The sequence below is a fragment of the Hoplias malabaricus genome, chromosome Y (assembly GCF_029633855.1).
Source record: "Hoplias malabaricus isolate fHopMal1 chromosome Y, fHopMal1.hap1, whole genome shotgun sequence".
NCBI lineage: Eukaryota > Metazoa > Chordata > Actinopteri > Characiformes > Erythrinidae > Hoplias > Hoplias malabaricus.
Window position 1 is genome coordinate 1,191,815 of NC_089820.1, and position 18,979 is coordinate 1,210,793.

General features: G+C 38.2%; 2 protein-coding genes across 6 annotated transcripts; both read right to left on the bottom strand.

Moving 5' to 3' along the window:
* Positions 1-1,168: 1,168 nt before the first annotated feature.
* Positions 1,169-9,389, bottom strand: LOC136678243 (prothrombin-like). Its single transcript, XM_066656216.1, has 14 exons — positions 9,230-9,389; positions 8,944-9,101; positions 8,550-8,574; positions 7,748-7,819; positions 6,072-6,177; positions 5,825-5,955; positions 5,018-5,329; positions 4,694-4,801; positions 3,711-3,834; positions 3,409-3,576; positions 2,844-3,017; positions 2,411-2,589; positions 2,164-2,234; positions 1,169-1,892 (listed from the first exon to the last, which is right to left on the bottom strand). Exons 1-14 carry the CDS (start codon positions 9,315-9,317, stop codon positions 1,737-1,739), a joined length of 1,872 nt encoding a protein of 623 aa, XP_066512313.1. The 5' UTR covers positions 9,318-9,389; the 3' UTR covers positions 1,169-1,736.
* Positions 9,390-12,258: 2,869 nt separating this feature from the next.
* LOC136677628 (zinc finger protein 408-like) lies at positions 12,259-18,001 on the bottom strand. 5 transcript variants are annotated; one of them, XM_066655206.1, is made up of 5 exons: positions 17,873-17,942; positions 15,752-15,966; positions 15,579-15,646; positions 15,107-15,375; positions 12,259-14,394 (listed from the first exon to the last, which is right to left on the bottom strand). In XM_066655206.1, exons 2-5 carry the CDS (start codon positions 15,926-15,928, stop codon positions 12,671-12,673), a joined length of 2,238 nt encoding a protein of 745 aa, XP_066511303.1. In that variant the 5' UTR covers positions 15,929-15,966; positions 17,873-17,942; the 3' UTR covers positions 12,259-12,670. The 5 variants fall into 5 exon arrangements, with proteins under 5 accessions (XP_066511303.1, XP_066511301.1, XP_066511302.1 ...); XM_066655204.1 differs by having other exon boundaries at positions 12,261-14,394; positions 17,905-18,001; XM_066655207.1 differs by having other exon boundaries at positions 12,262-14,394; positions 17,901-17,957.
* Between the last annotated feature and the right edge of the window lie 978 nt (positions 18,002-18,979).

Genomic DNA, 18,979 nt, shown 5'->3' on the forward strand with positions numbered 1-18,979 from the left:
GGCTTGTCATTCAACCAATCAGAGAACAACAAGCAAAGCTGAGACACTTGGTTTTCCTGAATGCCAATCTGTCTTCCAAAAAATAGTTGAAGAAAATGTTAAATCAGTTAAATGTTTGTTGACAGTTGTGGTTGTTTTAATCACTACCGTTGAATGCTGCTGTTTTGCACTTTGCAGAGTATTTGTTTATTTTATTACCCAGAAATGGATGGTTATTTAATTTAATAAGCTATTTTGTACTTTTGGGTTCCATTGGCTGTATTTCAGAGTTTACAAGTGATTTTTTATTAAGGTGTTTAAATAAAAATCCAGTTATTTATACAATTGAATGTGTGAGTGAAATCAGTGAGTTATTACAAGACAGCCATAAAACAATTGGCCATTGCAACACTATTTATTATTTTTAATATTGAACAATAATTATTTGTCCATATAGTCATGTAAAATGTAGGTAATATTGTTCTGTACCAGTGGAAATAAGTGGTAAAACAAAGAGCCATTTAGGAGCCGAAAGAGCCGGCTCTTTATGAAGAGCCGAGCCAAAAGAGCCGGCTCCCCAAAAAGAGCCGAAATTCCCATTACTACAGGGAATAGCTCATCTGTTGCCGCCCAGGTTGTTATTAATCTTCTAGTCCCCCCCTCTTTTTTTTCTTGGTGGAATATTCTCAGTTCAGCAGTGACGATGACGTTTTAAAAAATGTAGCAGCACTGCTATTTCTGATCCACTTGTTCAGGCACTGAGAATGATCCACCAGCCAAGTAATACCTGCACTGTGGTGGTCTTCTGGGGGTCCTGACCATTGAAGAACAGTATGAAAGGGGACTTATAAAAATACAGGACAACAGATGGCCAACAATTGTTATTTGCATTTATACAAACTACTCCTGTGTGATGAGGGGAGCTTATTAATTGCAGTGTACAAATTAGGTCATTGTAATGTTTTGGCAGATTGGTGTATAGATCCATAAATGAGCTACATTTTTGTGTTTTTTATGTTATGTACAATTATATGAAGGATTATCTCTGGCATGGCATACATATTAAGATAATAATATCCCCTGTGAACATGTTATCAAACACAAACACAGAAATGCCAGCAGGAAGGGAAACGAAGGTACATGTATATAATTTTCTCTATACATTGGGAAAAATATCTTGCATGAAGAGTTTTATTTGACTTTGTACAAGGCCAGGAGTTATGCATAAGTGCACACACAACAATTTCAGTGGTATTCCCTATATTGTATACTTCTGATATTAGAAAGGATACTTTAGATATGGCATTGTTACCAAAGTATATTTTAAAGGCACAGCATTATGTGCACAACAAACAGACAATACCATTTTTGGTTTTTAATTTAGCACAAAGAAAATATACAAAGGCAGTACTACAGCTGAGCATTCTTCTTTGAAACAGATCTGTAACTTTCACAATAAACCCAAATAACCAATCCCATCCATTTGCAGGATGGGGCTTTTGAGTTGCAGGCAAGCAGCAGTGGGGTAGGTGGAGAAAGAAGCAAGGACTAAGCTACTTTTAAAGCATTAGATTGTACATATTTCTTGGAATTTATTTTAAACATGTAATTTGAAGTATAAGTCTTTTTTTAGGGGTGATGATGAGGGGGACTTTAAGAAAGCACATGATACAACTTGAAAATAATTACATTTTATTATCATTTGGACAAAATCCTGAAGAGAGATTTCTTTGACCATTTTTGTATTAACAGAGACATCAGTCGTCATCGGCAGCATCTGACTTTTCGATGACCTTCCTCATCCAGCGGCGCATACGGAACAGGTGAGTATAGAATCCATATTTACCGTCCCTGTCACAGCCCTCACCCCAGGACACGATACCAATTTGGTACCAGCGTTTATCATCAGGATTCTGTAAGCATGTTTCAAGCAGATGTTAATATATAAATAAATAAATTGTCACTATCCAAAGAAAAGAATGTATCTCCAAAATAGTAACTTTACAGGGGCAGGAAATCATAATTTTCTATGGAACCCAATGTAATTTTGGAGCATTTCTATTGGTCCATTCATTAAATTTTCACACAATGTTTCAAATTGTATAGTGAGGGAGTGTAGGAGTGTTGGACAGCTACAAAATAACAGCACTAAGTGAAATTGTCTTTTAAGAATCGTTCTCCAACCTTCATTACAAAAGGTCCCCCACTGTCTCCTTCACAGGCATCACCTCTCTGAGTGTCTTCTGGGCTGTAACCTAAAAATAAACCACACAATTACAACATGAGCTGAAAGAAAAAGGTTTATTGCCGTTTAAATCCCTAAACTGTAGTAAAACACTGGATTTTAGCTACAACAGAAATCTTACAAAAGTACTAAATATTCCAAATGGTAACTTGCAGACAAATTACAAATTACATGCAGTCCCCTCACCTGCACAGAACATGTTGTCAGTGACTCGAATAGAAGTGGATTTGCGGCAGGTGTCTTGGTTGACAATGGGTAGGTGGATCTGCTGAAGCACAGCGGGCAGGTTCTGAGGGTTAGAGGTCCATGATTCTTTTAGGTTCCCCCAGCCTGTCACACGGCCCTTAAAGCCCTCAGACATCAATCTACATTCAGAACACACAGAAAGGCAATCGGTTATTGTCCGCAATTAAATATCGGGAAAAAGCACCTCAGTCATTTCATCCCAGACCCCTGATTCTTCTACACTTTTAATGCACTGGATAGTGTTGGTTAAACAGAGAAAAGAAAAAAAAAATATCAAAAAGTTAATAGCATCATGTTTACAGTGTATTAATGCAACAGCAATTATGCTGTAGCCTGCAACATAAATCTGTGCAGCTGTAAAAAGAAGCCTTACAGGTTTGCAACGCTTTTGGTGGGCAGGCAGACAGGGTGGATCTCACTTGTGAAGGTGACAGGTTTCTTCATGTGCAGCAGAGCAATGTCTCTGTTCAGATTCTCTTTCCAGTTATATTTGGGATGAATAATGATCTCATCAATTGCTACAATCTTCTCAGTGCCCCTCTCATACCTAAATCATAGAGATGACAGTCAAGGTCTGTACACACAAAATGGCCACTCGCAGTTATTCTTTATCATAGAAAGTTGTTTACACGTATATATCAGACGTTCTTAGCACAGAGTGACTAGTGATATAGTTTACTAATGTTACAGATGTAGACACAGACTGTGTTAAGTGTTGTGCTTAAAGAGACTTAATGGTAGAGTGACAAACAAACTGCCCTGTGGTTTGTAAACAGCATTGTTAATACCCACTATGCTGCACTAACTGTTTACAATAAAAATACGTATCAGCTGTTAAGTTTGTAAATGCTTGTTGGTTCTTGTTATTTATCAGGCAGTAAGACTGGCATCAATCAAAAAGTCTTCAAAGTACTTTTTATATTACTTAAAACACTCACTTAGCACGATAGTGTTTTCCAAGACGGACAAGAATATCATCAACAGTAAAGTTCTTATTCCATGGTGGGTAGAGGATGCAGTGGGCAGCTGTGAGGATCCACTCATCACTGATCAAACTGGCTCCACAGAGCAGCTCCTGAGGACTGCGCTTAAACAGCATCACTTGCCTGTGAAACATCAAATCAAGTAACTTACCATATACACTATGTACCATATAATTTATAAATACCATATTAACTTAAGAGCAACTTTGTTTTTATTTACACCCATAAAAAAAAAACCCCATAAAATTTGTAATTACCATGGTGCACTTCCCACTTCAGCAGTAACTCCTCCCACAATTCTTTTACTATATGATTTAAGGAGCTCAATCTCAGTTCCATCCTCTTTGCTGACTTTCTCAAACAGAGGGCGCACTCCACATTCTGAAAACAACCAAGGACAAAAGAAATGACTTGTACAGAAGATTTTATTTTTGCTAGATTAGCTGAGATTTATAAAAATTAAATTTGCAATCTTACCTGCTGTGCTGCTGTGAAATTAATGTGCTGTGGAAGTTCTGTTCTATATTTTTGGGGTGATTTCGGTATACTTTAATTATAGTTTTATTTATTCATTCATTCATTCAATGGCTGTAACCGCTTATCCAGTTCAGGGTCACAGTGTATCTGGGGCCTACCTAGAATCACTGGGCATAAGGCAGGAACACACCCTGAAGGGGGCGTCAGTCCTTCACAGCGCAACATACACTCACACATTCACTCACACCTATGGACACGTATGAGTAGCCAATCCATCTACCAATGTGTTTTTGGAAGTTGTGTTTTCTCTATACATTGGGAAAAATATGTGGGAGGAAACTGGAATTGAAATTACGTTTTTAAAAAATGTGTGTAAAGTCCTTTGAGCTGCATTTCTGTATAAAATATGCTATAAGAAATAATAAAGATTTATATTTATTTATTTAATACAATTTTGTACTTTTCATTGTAATGCCGCTGCCAAGAATGGGCAAACCTTCCCCAAATGAGTAGAATTAATGATTTAAATATCTTCCAAATATATTTGACAATAACATGCTCCAATTTGCTTAGCAAAAGATTTCGAGCCAAAGTTTTCTCAAACAAAATAAAAGCAGCAACCCACAGCCAGTGATATTTTCAGTCATATATGAATGGGCAATATGGTCTACATTTCTGTGGGAAATACACTGCACAGTGTTTGCATGTAAGAGAAAAAAAACATAGTAAACTGAACAAATAAATAGGTTCTGCAGGATCTTACCCTGTTCTCCTTGGCCAAAGCTGCGAGGGCTGAAGAATGTCTTTCTCTCTCCAACGCTTGTCCTCTTTAGATCAGAATCCTCCTCCACCTTGCCTTCCAAAGGAGCATCTGGAAAACAAATGTGTTGTTTGAGAGCCTCTGGTTAGTGTTCAGTAAACATGCAATGCATTCTATTTAAAATGACAAATAATCACAGCATGTCAAGGAACATAGCTGCATTATGCAACACATTTTCTGATTAAAGCAGTTATTTACCAGTTTGTCTATTATTTACCGGTTTTATTTTTGAACAGATGCTTCACCTTAAGAGAGTACATTGCTCACCACACAATTCTAAGTCGCAGTAATCAATGGTAATGTTTCCGGTAGCCGTCTTCACATAGCACCATGGTCCTTCCAGATCTCCATCGGGGTTCCTGCAGTGGTTTTTCACCAGTTGCACCTCTGGTTTGAATTCCTTCCCTGCACTCAGGGTTTTTACCTTGTGTAAGCTCCAGTCCAGGCAGGTGTGGCCACGCAGAGTCACAGATAGATCTCCAGTGTAGGTCTCCCCAGAGCCAGTAATACAGTCGGTCTTATGGTAGACATCAGAAGCCGTCTTTACTGGGACCGTTGGAACAGGTTTTAAGGTCTCACCTGAGGGCAGTGGAAACCAACAGCTGAATTTTGCTCACATCCCTGATAGCATCAAAAAATTAAAAAGGTTTTGCAGAATGATCAGTAAAATATATTGCAGCTAATAAGCTATAAAGTGAATTAAAACAGACCACAACCATGCAGTTAATAGTCAATTTGGCAGTGTCCTGAACATCATTGGTTGCAAACTAGCATGGCTACTATACTACCACCATTTAATTTACAACAGTAAAAATAAAAATATTTGATTTAGAAACATAAAAAAAAAAATCAATGAAATTTTTATTGAAAAATATAACTAAACAGATTTTCACTGAATACCCCACTCATTTTTCAGGCATAATTCCTTAGCTAAAGGTCAAAAGCTAAAAGCTTTCAATCACTAGTCGAAGTGCACTGGATCTAGAAAACTGCAAAAGCCATCCACTCATTGCACAATATCCATATGCTTTGGGTATTCAGCCTCCTGAGTGATGTGTGCTGTACAGTCAGTACCACATTTTGGAACAGTGCATTTCTCTCTCCTAACAGTGGGGTCACTGGTGAAGCACCAGGGTCCACTAGGGCTCTTGTCTGGGTTCCTGCAGAAATTCTCTGGAAGTTTCAACTCCGTTACATTAACCTCACTGGGAACGTAGAACAATGAATTACTCGATAAGCAGGGCAACAAAAACTCAGAAGTAAATCATGAAACAAAAATGTAGTAGTTGTGATGGTTAAATCCGTAATGAATAGTACGTACGTGATTTTGTGGGGAAACTTGCTTTTCCAGTATTGACATCTCCTTCCCGAAACAGTGGTGCTCACATTACCCGTGTAGCCTTGGCCAATATCAAGATAGCATTCATCTGTGCAGCAAAAACAGACCAGTAGTAAAGTAGCACACATCGGCAGCAAAAACTGTGAGTTACTTGACTTAAATTTATTTAAGAATAGTATTATTGGTTCTCTATGTTTGTCAATGGAATGTTAGGTTGGCTGAGGAGATCTTAAACAAAGAACTGTCCATTCAGAGCTACAACCCCAATTCCAATTAATTTGGGACATTTTGTAAAACATAAATAAAACAGAATACGATGATTTGCATATCCTTTTCAACCTATATTCAATTGGATACACTACAAAGACAAGATATTTATTTATATATGTTCAACCTGATCAGCTTTATTGTTTTTTTTGAAAATATTCACTAATTTTTAATTGTAGGCCTGCAACTTGTTCCAAAAGAGTTGGGACAGGGGCAACAAAAGACTGGGAAAGTTGAGGAATGCTCAAAATACATCTGTTTGGAACATTCCACAGGTGAACAGGTTAATTGGAAACAGGTGAGTGTCATGACTGGGTATAAAGGGAGAAACCCCGAAGGCCTCAGTCATTCACAAGCAAGGAAGAGGTAAGGTTCACCACTTTGTGAACAACTGCGTGAGCAAAACTTCAAACAGTTTAAGAACAATGTTTCTCAACTCAATTTAGGAATTTCATCATCTACAGTCCATAATATCATCAAAAGATTCAGAGAATCTGGAGAAATCTCTGCAAGTATGTGGCAAGGCCAAAAACCAACACTTAATGCCCGTGACCTTCGATCCCTCAGGCGGCACTGCATTAAAAACCTCATCATTCTGTAACGGATATTACCACATGGGCTCAGGAACACTACAGAAAACCACTGTCAGTGAACACAGTTTGTCACTCCATCTACAAGTGCAAGTTAAATCTCTATCATGCAAACGGAAAGCCATCTATGAACAACACCCAGAAATGCTGCCGGCTTCTCTGGGCCTGAGCTCATCTGAGATGGACTGATGCAAAGTGGAAAAGTGTACTGTGGTTTCAGGGACATCTCTGCTTATTTCAGCAAGACAATGTCAAGCTACATTCTGCACGTGTTACAACAGCATGGCTTCGTAGTAAAAGAGTGCGGGTACTAGACTGGCCTGCCTGCAGTCCAGACCTGTCTTCCATTGAAAATGTGTGGCGCACTATGAAGCGCAAAATACGACAACGGAGACCCTGGACTGTAGAGCAAGAATAGGAAAGAATTCCACCTACAAAGCTTCAACAATTAGTGTCCTCAGTTCCCAAACGCTTATTAAGTATTGTCAAAAAGAAAGGTGATGTAACACAGTGGTAAATGCCCCTGTGCCAACTCTTTTGGATCTCAAATTTAAAATGAGTGAATATTTTCCAAAAAAAAAAAGTTTTAAATAGTTTTAAATATCTTGTCTTTCAGTCGAATATAAGTTGACAAGCATTTGCAAATCATGGTATTCTGTTTTTATTTATGTTTTAAACAACGTCCTAACTTCATTGGAATTGGGGTTGTACTAACATATACCCTTTACTCTAAAATAAGTTTTTATGAAAGGCAATTACATAATACATACATTAATGAAAGTGTGGACATCCTGTGCTTACCTTTGCTATGCACACAAGTTCGAATTTTGCTTGCTGTGTCTGTATTTCTCCTTAGTGTGGTGCCGGAACAAGCTGTTGGGGAGAAAGCAGTAGAAGTGAGCAATAAAGGAAAAGACATGCAACTATATTATGGTCCATTATCTTGGACAGAACAATTCAGAGAAGCTCTAGTGACTATGTAAATTGGTCCAATATGTGCATTGTTTCTTGGCGTCTAATCATTACTTAAACAATTAGCAAAGTTAACCTGTAGGCCTGAGCCCATCAGTGATTTATAATCAAAATTTAATAAAACATTTACATTGCATGAATAGTTTTATACAGTATATGACTGGACATTGTAACTAAAATGATTCATTAAGAGGAGTCTCTGAACACATATGAGCATGTTTCATATGAAATCACATTAAAGTGTAACTAAATAAAACAGTAACTAAATTATTAAAACTGCTTTAATTAAACGTGAAAAGTAGTAGTGAGTAGTTTTCATTCTGCCAGCGAGATGCTTTGTGGTCCATACATTTATTCATGGTTAGCCATCTTAGCTTCTTTGTGGGGTATTCCTTTTTTTTCACACAGTTAAACTAGCATTGTATCTTGGTATTAGCTAATAGAAGTGCTGGCACAGATTAACTGCCTACAAGGACTCACTGAAATTGACTACCAAGGCTTAGGACTTTGATTTATGTAAAAAGCTGGTGAAAATGTGCACTTTGCTCCTGGTTCAATATTGCATATTTACACAAATTGTGTTCACAGCTGACATTGCTGCACGTAGGGAAGTTTAAGTGTAATGCCTTACCTAAGTATTTCTCCCAGAACTGAGTCTAAAAATAAACAAATAAAAAAATAATATAAAATATAAGATTGTTATAACACTATAAAAATACTGGTTGTTTTGTGATACATTCATGAAACAAAATACTGCATTTAAATGAGAGTTACACATTAGCTTTAGGTACTCTTACATTTTGACACAGCAGTTATGTATGAAAATGTAATGTATGTACAAATATGACATTATTATTTTACAATTATATTAAACATTTAATTTAACATAAGTGCTTTGCTTTCTCCTTTTGATCTTTTACAGTAAATAATATGGCAAGAGTGCTGTGTTGCACATGTAGGCATCTTATTACTGTATCTGTAAAGAGTACAGAATGTATAGAGTATCTGTATAGAGTGCAACTCACTGTTTTATCCGTTTGTTCATAAACCTCTCGAGCCTCCTCATGGCTGCAGATCTCCTCCACACATTCCCTTTCCAAATTTCCCTGCTTCAGCTCCTCAAATGGTGTATTTGCTCTTCTCACTCTGATAACCTGAGATGCCTTCTTTCCATCGATAAAAACTATCAAAAAAGAAATACAAACCAACATGCAACATACAAATATTACATATCTACTATCCCCAATCTGAACATTCCATGTACATTCCCATGGTACAATATTCTACATAAGTCATAAAAGTTATCCTCACCATCATAGCAAAACGAAATCTGGAGCACTTGGCCAAGGAGAAGTGTAAGAAGGAGAGGTGCTGGTACTGCTCCCATCCTTAGACCCATTACTGTGGCTACAATTTTATTAAGACCGGGAACATCACAAAGAGCTGCTAGCAAACCCCCCAAAGTCCTACCACTGCTACTCTCGAGTTAATATTGAACTACTGGAGTTCAAAAGAGAACAGAGATTCTGTCCCAGCTCCTATCACTCTAAACAGTGATTCAACCCTGATGTTCCAGGACAAACTTAGGACACTCTAGAACATTCTTTATGGATGTTTAGTGTGATGTGAATCAAACATTGAGACAGATTTTTTTTAACTGTAAGCAAACATGGCATATCTTGTAAAACAGGGTATTGCCTGTGTGTCGGCATTATTTCTTATCCTATAAAATCTGTGTCTTGTGCAGTGTTACAGATTTGTGGATTGCTAATCTAAACTAAACCAAAGGAATATGTAGCATACACTAAATGGAAGAAAGCACTAAAAAAGGCAAGAGGCACTAAAGTGTAATCTAAATATACCATTTCTGGAAGTGTTGGGACATTGTGCAAAATGCAGTAAAACACACACACATCTGTGACAAAGACGTTTTCAATGGTTTCACGTACCAACTTGACTATTTTGCAAATAGAAAGGAAATAAGAATTTGGGGCACAATGTAATCACAAAATAAAAAGGAAATGTTTGTAGAACAGGCGCCCCCTCCAGGGTGTATTCCCGCCTTGCGCCCAATGATTCCAGGTAGGCTCTGGACCCACCGCATCCCTGAACTGGATAAGGGTTACAGATAATGAATGAATGAATGTTTATAGAACATTCAAGTAACATTGTTTTCAGGAGGGACTAGTCAAACAGTTAAAACTTTGCAATGCAAGTAATTACGTCTTTCACCACCTGTCATATACAATATTGTAGCATCTTCAAAGGTTTCATGAGACCCAAGGGTGGTCTTATTATGCATTATGCATTGTTATTGTTGCTGTCTAGATTTTTAGTTTAAATAGTGAGCCCTCTATGAGTCCGGATTGACTCAGGACCCACAAAAATCCATGGAATATTCTACAATATTGTAAATGGAGTAAAAAGAGTAAACAGTCAAATCTCAGTTTGTGTAGGACATGTTTGACTGTGCATGACCTTTGAGCCCTCTTACAGGCAAGACGAGACAAGATGAAATCATCTCAGTTGGTCTGAAAGACCATGAAAAAGTGTGCTGTGGCCAGATAAGTCCACATTTCACTTACATGTGCAAAATTTCCCCTTACAAACTACAACAAATATATTCTTAGTTTCAAAGCAATAAAATAAGTGTAATTAAAAGGTGAAGTCACACAGTGGTTTACTGACTCAGCATGTATTGTGGGTGTATATTTAAATTGAACATTATTCATTCATTCATTGTCAGTAACCGCTTATCCAGTTCAGGGTCACAGTGGGTCTGGAGCCTACCCGGAATCATTGGGCGCAAGGCAGGAACACACCCTGGAGGGGGCGCCAGTACTTCACAGGGTGACACATGCTCACACATTCACTCACACACTCACTAAACTTAACATTACATTTATAAAATGAAATAAAAGAATGGTTTCCCACCAGGTGCTCCACTTTCCTCATACTATCAAATAACATAAGTTGGTATGTCAACCAACTATGTGAAAATGTCCATAGGCTGGAGTTCCCAACGATCCCGGGTACACTCAAATGTGGGCTTAATCAACATATTAAACACTAGTACATTTTCACTAGAATTGTCTATTGCAGAGAAATTCTTACTGCTTTCCTTGACAGAGGTCATCTTGAAGAATTGTGTTATTGGGATTAATTTACTCTTCCTAGCAAAACAATGTTTGTTCTTGTTGCAGCTGATTATATTGATCTTTTATGCGTATACATTACATGACTTTCAGAGTCTTGAGATTGTTGTATTCCTCACAGTACACTATTACTTTTCTTGTAATCAGGAGGTTTAATTTGCACACTATGATTAATGAAACACAAATTACTTGATCTTTCACTATGAGGAACCCCCTGATCAGTGTGTCTGGTCTCCAATTTTGTTATGAAAACATGTTAGAAATAGAAATATATTTCATCCAAAAGGAAATTCTAGAAACAATTTGTGTCGATTTGCAGCAAAAAAGGATATGGAGGAGAAAATAAACAAGGGCACACAGGGACTGTCTGTTCTACACAGAGTGTCTGAGATCATTTATAAATATTTCTGCAATTAAAATGTAATGTGGATGCCTGCTGTAACTCCTCCCTCTGCTTTCCCCTCACCCCGTCTCCAGTTGTAATTGGTTGTAGCTTATCACCGCATTTACTGCCAGTCACAACACTTTTCACGCTACCGGATACAGAACTGCTGTCGGGTCCGATGTTTGTCTGGCATTTGAGAGGCATTGTTGATCACTCAGCAAGATCTCAGATTGTATCTTTCAGATAGGTGCAACATAGATTTGAATGGCCTCTAAGCAAACTTTCTCCTCTGACTTGAGGATTTTTTGGCAAAAACTTCAATTCTTCAATTGGAAAATCTGGGCTTAAATCATGTATTGAGAACCTGTCATTAATCTGGTGACTTACAAGTCTCACACCATACATTTGTCTATTTAACTTCAACTCATAAGAGCTATTTAATACTTTTTGTGGCATAACTAACACAAGAAACACATTTAACAGAAAATGAATCACCCCAGTAAATAAGTACACCCAATCTTTTGGGATTAAATTTGCTGTGAAAAGCACACTGATATTCAGACAAGCAATTAGAAAAACCAAGCAAAATTCTTTATCGTGTGCATCTATGATGGAAAACATTTGGAAAACCGTGGAGTTGGTAAACATATAGTTCACAGATTATTTTAAAAAATTATGACTTCCTGAGAGTCATTCACAATGTTGTAGATCACCAAAAGTGTCTGCAGCAAATAAATAATATTTAATTAACTTATGATTGAAAGACAGCAGTAAATGGAGAAAATCAGGCTCCATATTTGAAAAAGGAATGTCAGTAACACTTCTTTGGATCCCATCTTCCTCAGTTTCTTTAATTCTGAAAAGATATTTACAGTTTTGTGATAATTACAAAAGAGTAACAAGTGCAAATAAGCCATGACTTTGAGTCATTATATATATTCACTTGTAATCATAGTACTTTCCTGGAATATATCTTTCAGTGTTCTGTTTTGAGCAAAGGGTCTGTACAGATCTGGTACAAACAGTGATGACACTAGTTTCAGTGGGCAGATGAGTCAATATTTACACATCTTTACCGCAAATGTTTCCACAGCTGAATAACCTTAAAATCAACTGACTGAATAAACCCAAATAAATTTCTGAGTAGTTTTCGTAACATTAATATATTTTGTTGTTATTCTTCGTTTGGAAATCCAGATTCTTTAAACATATTCAGTCTTGGACTGACGACTCTATTTCAACGGTCTCTGCCACTGAGTTTAAATGATCAGGGCCCTGCAATATAACCGTACTACTGTTATAAATCTTGTTTTTTAAAACAATACATTCAGCATTCTCTTCCCCATTTTGAAATACTACACACTTAGTATTAGCATCTTGCTCTTGAATAACAATACAATCTGCACTGCCATTTGACACAATAATTCCCACAATGTCCTCACTGAGCTCAATTTGTTCTATGGCTTCTTTTGTTCCTGCCCCAATGCCAGACTCTTGGGATGGTCTGCAACCGAAAATGATTTCTTCTGAGTGATGCACCACACTGCGGTCCCCAACGGCCTGAGAACCAACCAGACTCTGCTTTCCTTTCTCCTTAACATGACGATACCCCGACTGCCCACTCTCTCTCTGTGGCAATTTCCGAGGTCGCCCTCTGGCTGGCCCTGCATGTCCAGTCTCTGTCTCTTTTGTATGTGACTGTAGATGGCGCTGCAGACTCTGCATTAGTGTATATCTGTTTCCACAGATTTCGCACCTGTGTGGCTTTTCCTCCAAGTGGGATTTCATATGCCTGCGCAGTTTGGTTGCCATTGTGTACCCTTTCCCACACAGCTCACACTTGTAGGGCCTGTCACCAGTGTGCAGGCGCTCATGGGCCCGGAGTGTATGAGGGTCACGTAAGGATTTGCCACACATGGGGCATAGGAATGCCTCACCTGTGTGGGAAATGAGGTGCCTGCGCAGTTCAGGCAACTGAGAGAAGCATTGGTCACAGTGCTTGCATCGGTACGGCTTCTCTCCGGTGTGAAGGCGCAGGTGGCCCTGCAAATTCCCCCGCTGGCGAAAGGTTTTGCCACAGTGTGTGCAAACAAATGGCCGTTCACCCGTGTGCAGCCGCATGTGATTCCGAAGAGAGCCAAAATTAGCCAGCTCCTTGTCACACTTGGGACATTTTATCTTTGGTGCCTTGTAACCTGCCTCTTTGGCTCTATGGGTTTCCCTGTGGATGTGTAACGATGGCCGGCGAGAAAATGATATTCCACAGATGTCACAGGTGAAGGGCTTCTGGCCCGTATGCAGCACCTGGTGCTCTCTGAGGTCACGTTTGAGGCCGTAACTCTTATCACATTGCTGACATTTGAAAGGTCGCTGGCCACGATGCATGAGCAAATGGGCTTGATAACTCTCCTGGGAGCTGTAGTTTTTCCCACATTCCTTACAAGTATATGGCTTTAGCCCTGAGTGTGTGAACTTGTGCTTCTTTAGATGGCACAGTTGAAAAAAGCACTTGGCACACTGGTCACACTTGTGTTTTCGATCTCGTATCCTGAAATTAAAAACATCTGGAGAACTTTCCCTTCTTTTTTGCATTTTACCAGACCCTTCATCAGCCTTCTCATCCGAGTGGACATTCTCTCTCTGGACAGAGCTCTTGTCAAATACTTGTCCATTTTTTGTGCTAGTTTCTTTTGCCAGATTCTTTTTCACAGTAGAGGCTAAAGCTCCTCTAATCTGTTGCTGCTCTGTGGATTCAGAATTGTTGCCTTGGTCCCCAATACTAATTGAATCCACTGTTTTTTGCTTCAGATCGCTAGATGTGCAGGTCTGAGGAGAGTGTGCAGGACTCTCGTCTGATTTGCAGGTTAGTGGTATCCTACATCTTTCAAGTGCCTCTCCTTTATTCTCATCCAGGTGCTTGTTCTTCAGCAATTTTGCTAAGAGATATACAAATGCCAGATTTTAAATGTTATTTAAAACAGTTTGAGGACATCAGCAGAGGACAACTATATGGCAATTTTTCATGCAATTGTAAATTTATATGCTCATTCTTGGAAGTGCTGATACAAGTGGAACAGACACAGCAGTGCTGCTGGAGTTTTAAAACCCTCAGTGTCACTGCTAGAATAGTCCACCAACCAAAATTATCCAGACAATGGCATCCTGTGGCTAATGTCCAATGAACGCTGATGAAGAAATAAAGGATAAATAATACAAACTGTGCAGCAACAGACAGAGCTACTGTCTCTGACTTTACATCTACAGGGTGGATTAAAGAGACACGTGTCAAATAGAATGGACAGTGAGAGGCATGGTGTTTAAAAACTCCAGCAGCACTGCTGTGTTTGATCCACTCGTACCAACAGAACACACAACAACACACCACCACCTCATCAATGTCCCTGCAGCACTGACATTGATTCACCACCCAAATAATATCGTCTCTGAAATTAGGAGGTGATCTTAATATTGTGGCTAAACAGTACAATGTCCTTGAGACTGTGACTGAGGAAAATCTTATTTTTCTATTTAATAGTGACCAAAAAATAAAAACACAATTTAAGAGGGTGTGTTGCCTTTGAAATAAATATTCTATTTCACAAATGACTCATAATATTTTTTATGCAACAAATGCTTTACAATCCATACCTGTGCACGTAGTATTCTCTTCTGTGTGACCAGAGTGTAGGGATTCATTTTCTGACATCATCATTCCACCTTCTTTGGAGATTTTCTCTGTTATGGTATCAGACTCCTCTTCCAGCTCCACAGGCTCAAAAGAAAAATCATGGTGATCATCCCAGACCAGGAGCTCTGTACCTGGATTGATATCTTTGCAGGTCCTGAGACAGAGCTTTCCATCCACTTTTTGCAAAAGGACATTCCTTTCATCTGCACTTGGAGCACTACATGCAAACCTGCAGAGGGGGAAATCAAACCCAATAAACTCACTGAAACTTATCTACAATCAATATCACAAATATATGAAACTTAAGCACGGTATCCAGGTAGTTTACTAATGACCTCAATGTTTTAAGAACATATATTTTACATTTTTTAATTCAGATTATAGTAATTCTGATTAATTTCACCAACAAAGAACCATGTGCAGATATCATACTTCATCCAGTACGTTCTGTCCAATGTGTGTCCTTGAGATACTTTCTGGCACATTTCTCCTTTAGCTCCCTGAAACATGCAAAATCAAGGTTTTGGTATCATTGTGCTATTTTTTTATTACTCTCTTGAAATGGCATGACCTTATACAAAGGAGCATGTACACTTATACTGTACCATCTCAATTTTCCCAATGTAATTTACTTGGTTTGGTTCCTCCACCTCCAGGACTGTTCCATTTTGTAATGCCCATCCTACACTCCACAACCCTATTTGCCCTTCTTTAGCCAGAGATGGTCCTAGGGCCAGCCCACGAGGCACCAGCCTCAGCACATTATGGAAAGATTCCTTCATGTCATCAATCACGTCTTCATCCTCTGTGCCTGTAGCCACTGAGTAAATGTGACACATACAATATATACACAGTTTTTCATAACTAATATAGTCTGAAAGGATATAACATTATAACATTTGCTCACTATATAAGCCCTATCTGCTATTCTGAGTAGTGATGCTAAGACTGAATTGTTTAAAATAATTTTGCTCTCATGAGTGCTCCATTACAAAGTTTCAGATTTAAATAGAGTGAAAATGGGGCTGGAATACTGTTAACTGAGAATGTGTAATTCAGACATGAGCAGTATATACTCCAATATCCAACTATCATTTTCAAACTGAATGTAGTTTGGGCAACTTTATTAAACACACTTTAATTACCTATAACATTATTTTTCCTCAATAGCATGTCCATTTGAACATGTCATGCACAAAATACGCAGCCTATGCCATGGTGGACTGTTTCTACCTTGAAACTGCAGCTTCCCAAAAATCTTCAACCAGCCAGGATGTTTTTACATCATAGACCTATGGAACGAATCCCGATTACCAGAGCGTTCAAGCTGCAGGTCAGCGGCAGAGTGTAATTGAACACAGAGACAGTGACTAATTGTGAATTCATAGACTAGCACGTGCAGCATGAAGGTGTAGAAATATATTGGAAATAATATATAGTAATGTAAATCAGACATGAGTTTGTAACGCTTTAATCAAAGACTTGATGGGGATGTTAAAATAATTCTAAATAACAGTTAAGAACTATTCTGCCGTTTTTAACACAGATTCATCTTACAGGGTCGCTTACTTTGCTAATACAGCATTTTATTGCGCATGAAAACCTATCAGGGTAAATTATGTACTGGTTTCATTAACATAGAAATAATTTTCTACGAAACTATGACCAATTTAATATTTTCAAATGTACTCTTCTGTAGGTTTCTAACATTTTCCTCGTGACACTGAACTTATTAGCCCATCAGCACAAAATATAAAAGCAACTAGATTTCTTGAGCTGGAAGTTTTACTAGCATTAAGTAAGGGATGATTGAATTGTGCAATTTTGGAAACGGCTCAGTTTTGATGGGAGCACATATTCCATATGCAATGATGTGAAGAATTTGCATGTTGAACCCTGCCTCAAGAAAGATTCAAAAATATGCGTGTTACAGTGTACTACAATCTTTAACCATGTAGCCATGGGGTACCATCTAAATATCCTTGGTATGACTTTCGGTGAAAACCATAGTTATGTGCCTTTTTCCCCCAAGATGTGAGAGGAGGACCAACATGGAGGGGAAGAATATATTTAAAGTACAATTGAAAATATTATCTAACCGTGTACTGTATGTACAGCGTTTTATGCACACATTTAAATTCAACAGAAGGTCTCGTTCTCTATTTCCACATGTTGTTAAAGCGGGATGTGGTTTGAGGAATATGTCTTATACAAAATATATGGCCAAAAGCTTTGATTTGCTCATCCAATATTTGCTCTGAAATTAGAGTATAAGTATAAAGTCCTTCTGCAGCAATAATCTTCATTAAATTAAAAAAGAAAATATATATATCTTTTAGTATTTAACTGCATTCAGCTGCAAGAACATTAGTTCTTAAATGAGTGTCTTTGCTGAATTTAACAGATTTGGTGCAAATGTTATGTGATGTTTGCCCAATCTGCAAAATTCACCAAATAAACAGAATTTATGCAGGAATTCTCATCTAAATATGAGCCATGTAGCAGATGTTACAATTATGTTCACACCATCACAAGCCGTTCAAACATCTGCCAAACTAAAACATGGCGTCTCAGAAATATAACATATGCTATTATCATAACAATCTTTGTTTTGTTTTTTCAGGTTGTTGCTCTGGGGGAAAAAAATCTACGGGAATATCAGCCAGATGCTAGCTAACTATCTGCTCGGATATGACCGATTTGGCACGGTTTACATGGTAATTCACATTTATGGCACGAAGGTTTAATTCCAACCAACTCAGAGTTGTGTTTCTTCTCTGTTTCGGCACCCGAACGTCTTTCTTTATCCTGTAGAATCTCCGTGAAAAACATACTTCTCAAATCAACAACCGCCGTCATTGCAACATCATGGGCTCGATCGCAATCCGCTTCCTGATCCCTAGGTAGTGCACATAACGAGTCAATAAACTGTGGCTTGTACACGCAAATTAAGCACAAATTCTTCAGCTGAGTCATGTGTACGTATGGCCGATTATATAAAGAGTTTTGTTAGATGCTGTATTCATTGTTTGAACGTAGAATCCGTTCTATCATAACCTATATTTTGCACTGCGTAGGCAGTAGATGTCCATTTGGGATTTAGTCATTGCACCCGTCCGATTCTTCCCCTGGAAGCTATTTATTATCTCTCTTGGTTCCGACATTATGTGTTCCGTTCAAATGCACCATAATGAAAGAGAGGTGTCGGAGTGACTACGATTTCAGTCCAGTTTTACCCCCTCACTGTTTGGTAGCTCTCAAATCCGTTTATACTTAGCTGTGTAAATAGGATACAAACAGATAAACAATCCAGAGCTCAGTTATAGGAACACCGGCCCTCATTGATCAAAGACGCGAATGATCATATCTGATCATAAAATGGACTAATTTAAAAATGTGAAATTCCTTAATAAAGTCTTTTACGTACCTAGGTGGAAAGAGTACTAAAATATTATACTAAAGTAAAAGTATTGTTATTTGATGAAATTTTAATCAAGTACACGTGAAATTACTGATATAAAATCGTACTCAAGTAAAAGTAAAAAGTAGTGCATTTGAAATTTACTCAGAGTTACAGTTACTGTTTTTAACAGTGGTGGTGGTGGTGTGGGTGTCTCTCTTGTGTAGCGCAAAAAAAGTCAAGGAGATATAAATTTCAAACCAGTTGTTTTTAATTCATGGAATCATTCATTCATTGTCTGTAAGCGCTTATCCAGTTCAGGGTTGCAGTGGGTCTGGAGCCTACCAGGAATCACTAGGTGCAAGGCAGAAACACATCCTGGACGCCAGTCCTCCACAGGGCGACACACACACACACACACACCTATGGACAC

What these genes read in the sequence shown, in the direction of transcription:
- LOC136677628 (XM_066655203.1), bottom strand. Translation starts at nt 15,985, where the DNA reads ATGTGTCACATTTACTCAGTGGCTACAGGCACAGAGGATGAAGACGTG. An exon ending in GACAGAACGTACTGGATGAA is followed by an intron (nt 15,376 to 15,578) that starts GTATGATATCTG and finishes CCCCCTCTGCAG; the next exon opens with GTTTGCATGTAGTGCTCCAA. An exon ending in AGAGAATACTACGTGCACAG is followed by an intron (nt 14,395 to 15,106) that starts GTATGGATTGTA and finishes TATATCTCTTAG; the next exon opens with CAAAATTGCTGAAGAACAAG.
- LOC136678243 (XM_066656216.1), bottom strand. Translation starts at nt 9,317, where the DNA reads ATGGGTCTAAGGATGGGAGCAGTACCAGCACCTCTCCTTCTTACACTT. An exon ending in AAGTTTCCCCACAAAATCAC is followed by an intron (nt 5,956 to 6,071) that starts GTACGTACTATT and finishes CTACGTTCCCAG; the next exon opens with TGAGGTTAATGTAACGGAGT. An exon ending in TGACAACATGTTCTGTGCAG is followed by an intron (nt 2,235 to 2,410) that starts GTGAGGGGACTG and finishes GTTTATTTTTAG; the next exon opens with GTTACAGCCCAGAAGACACT.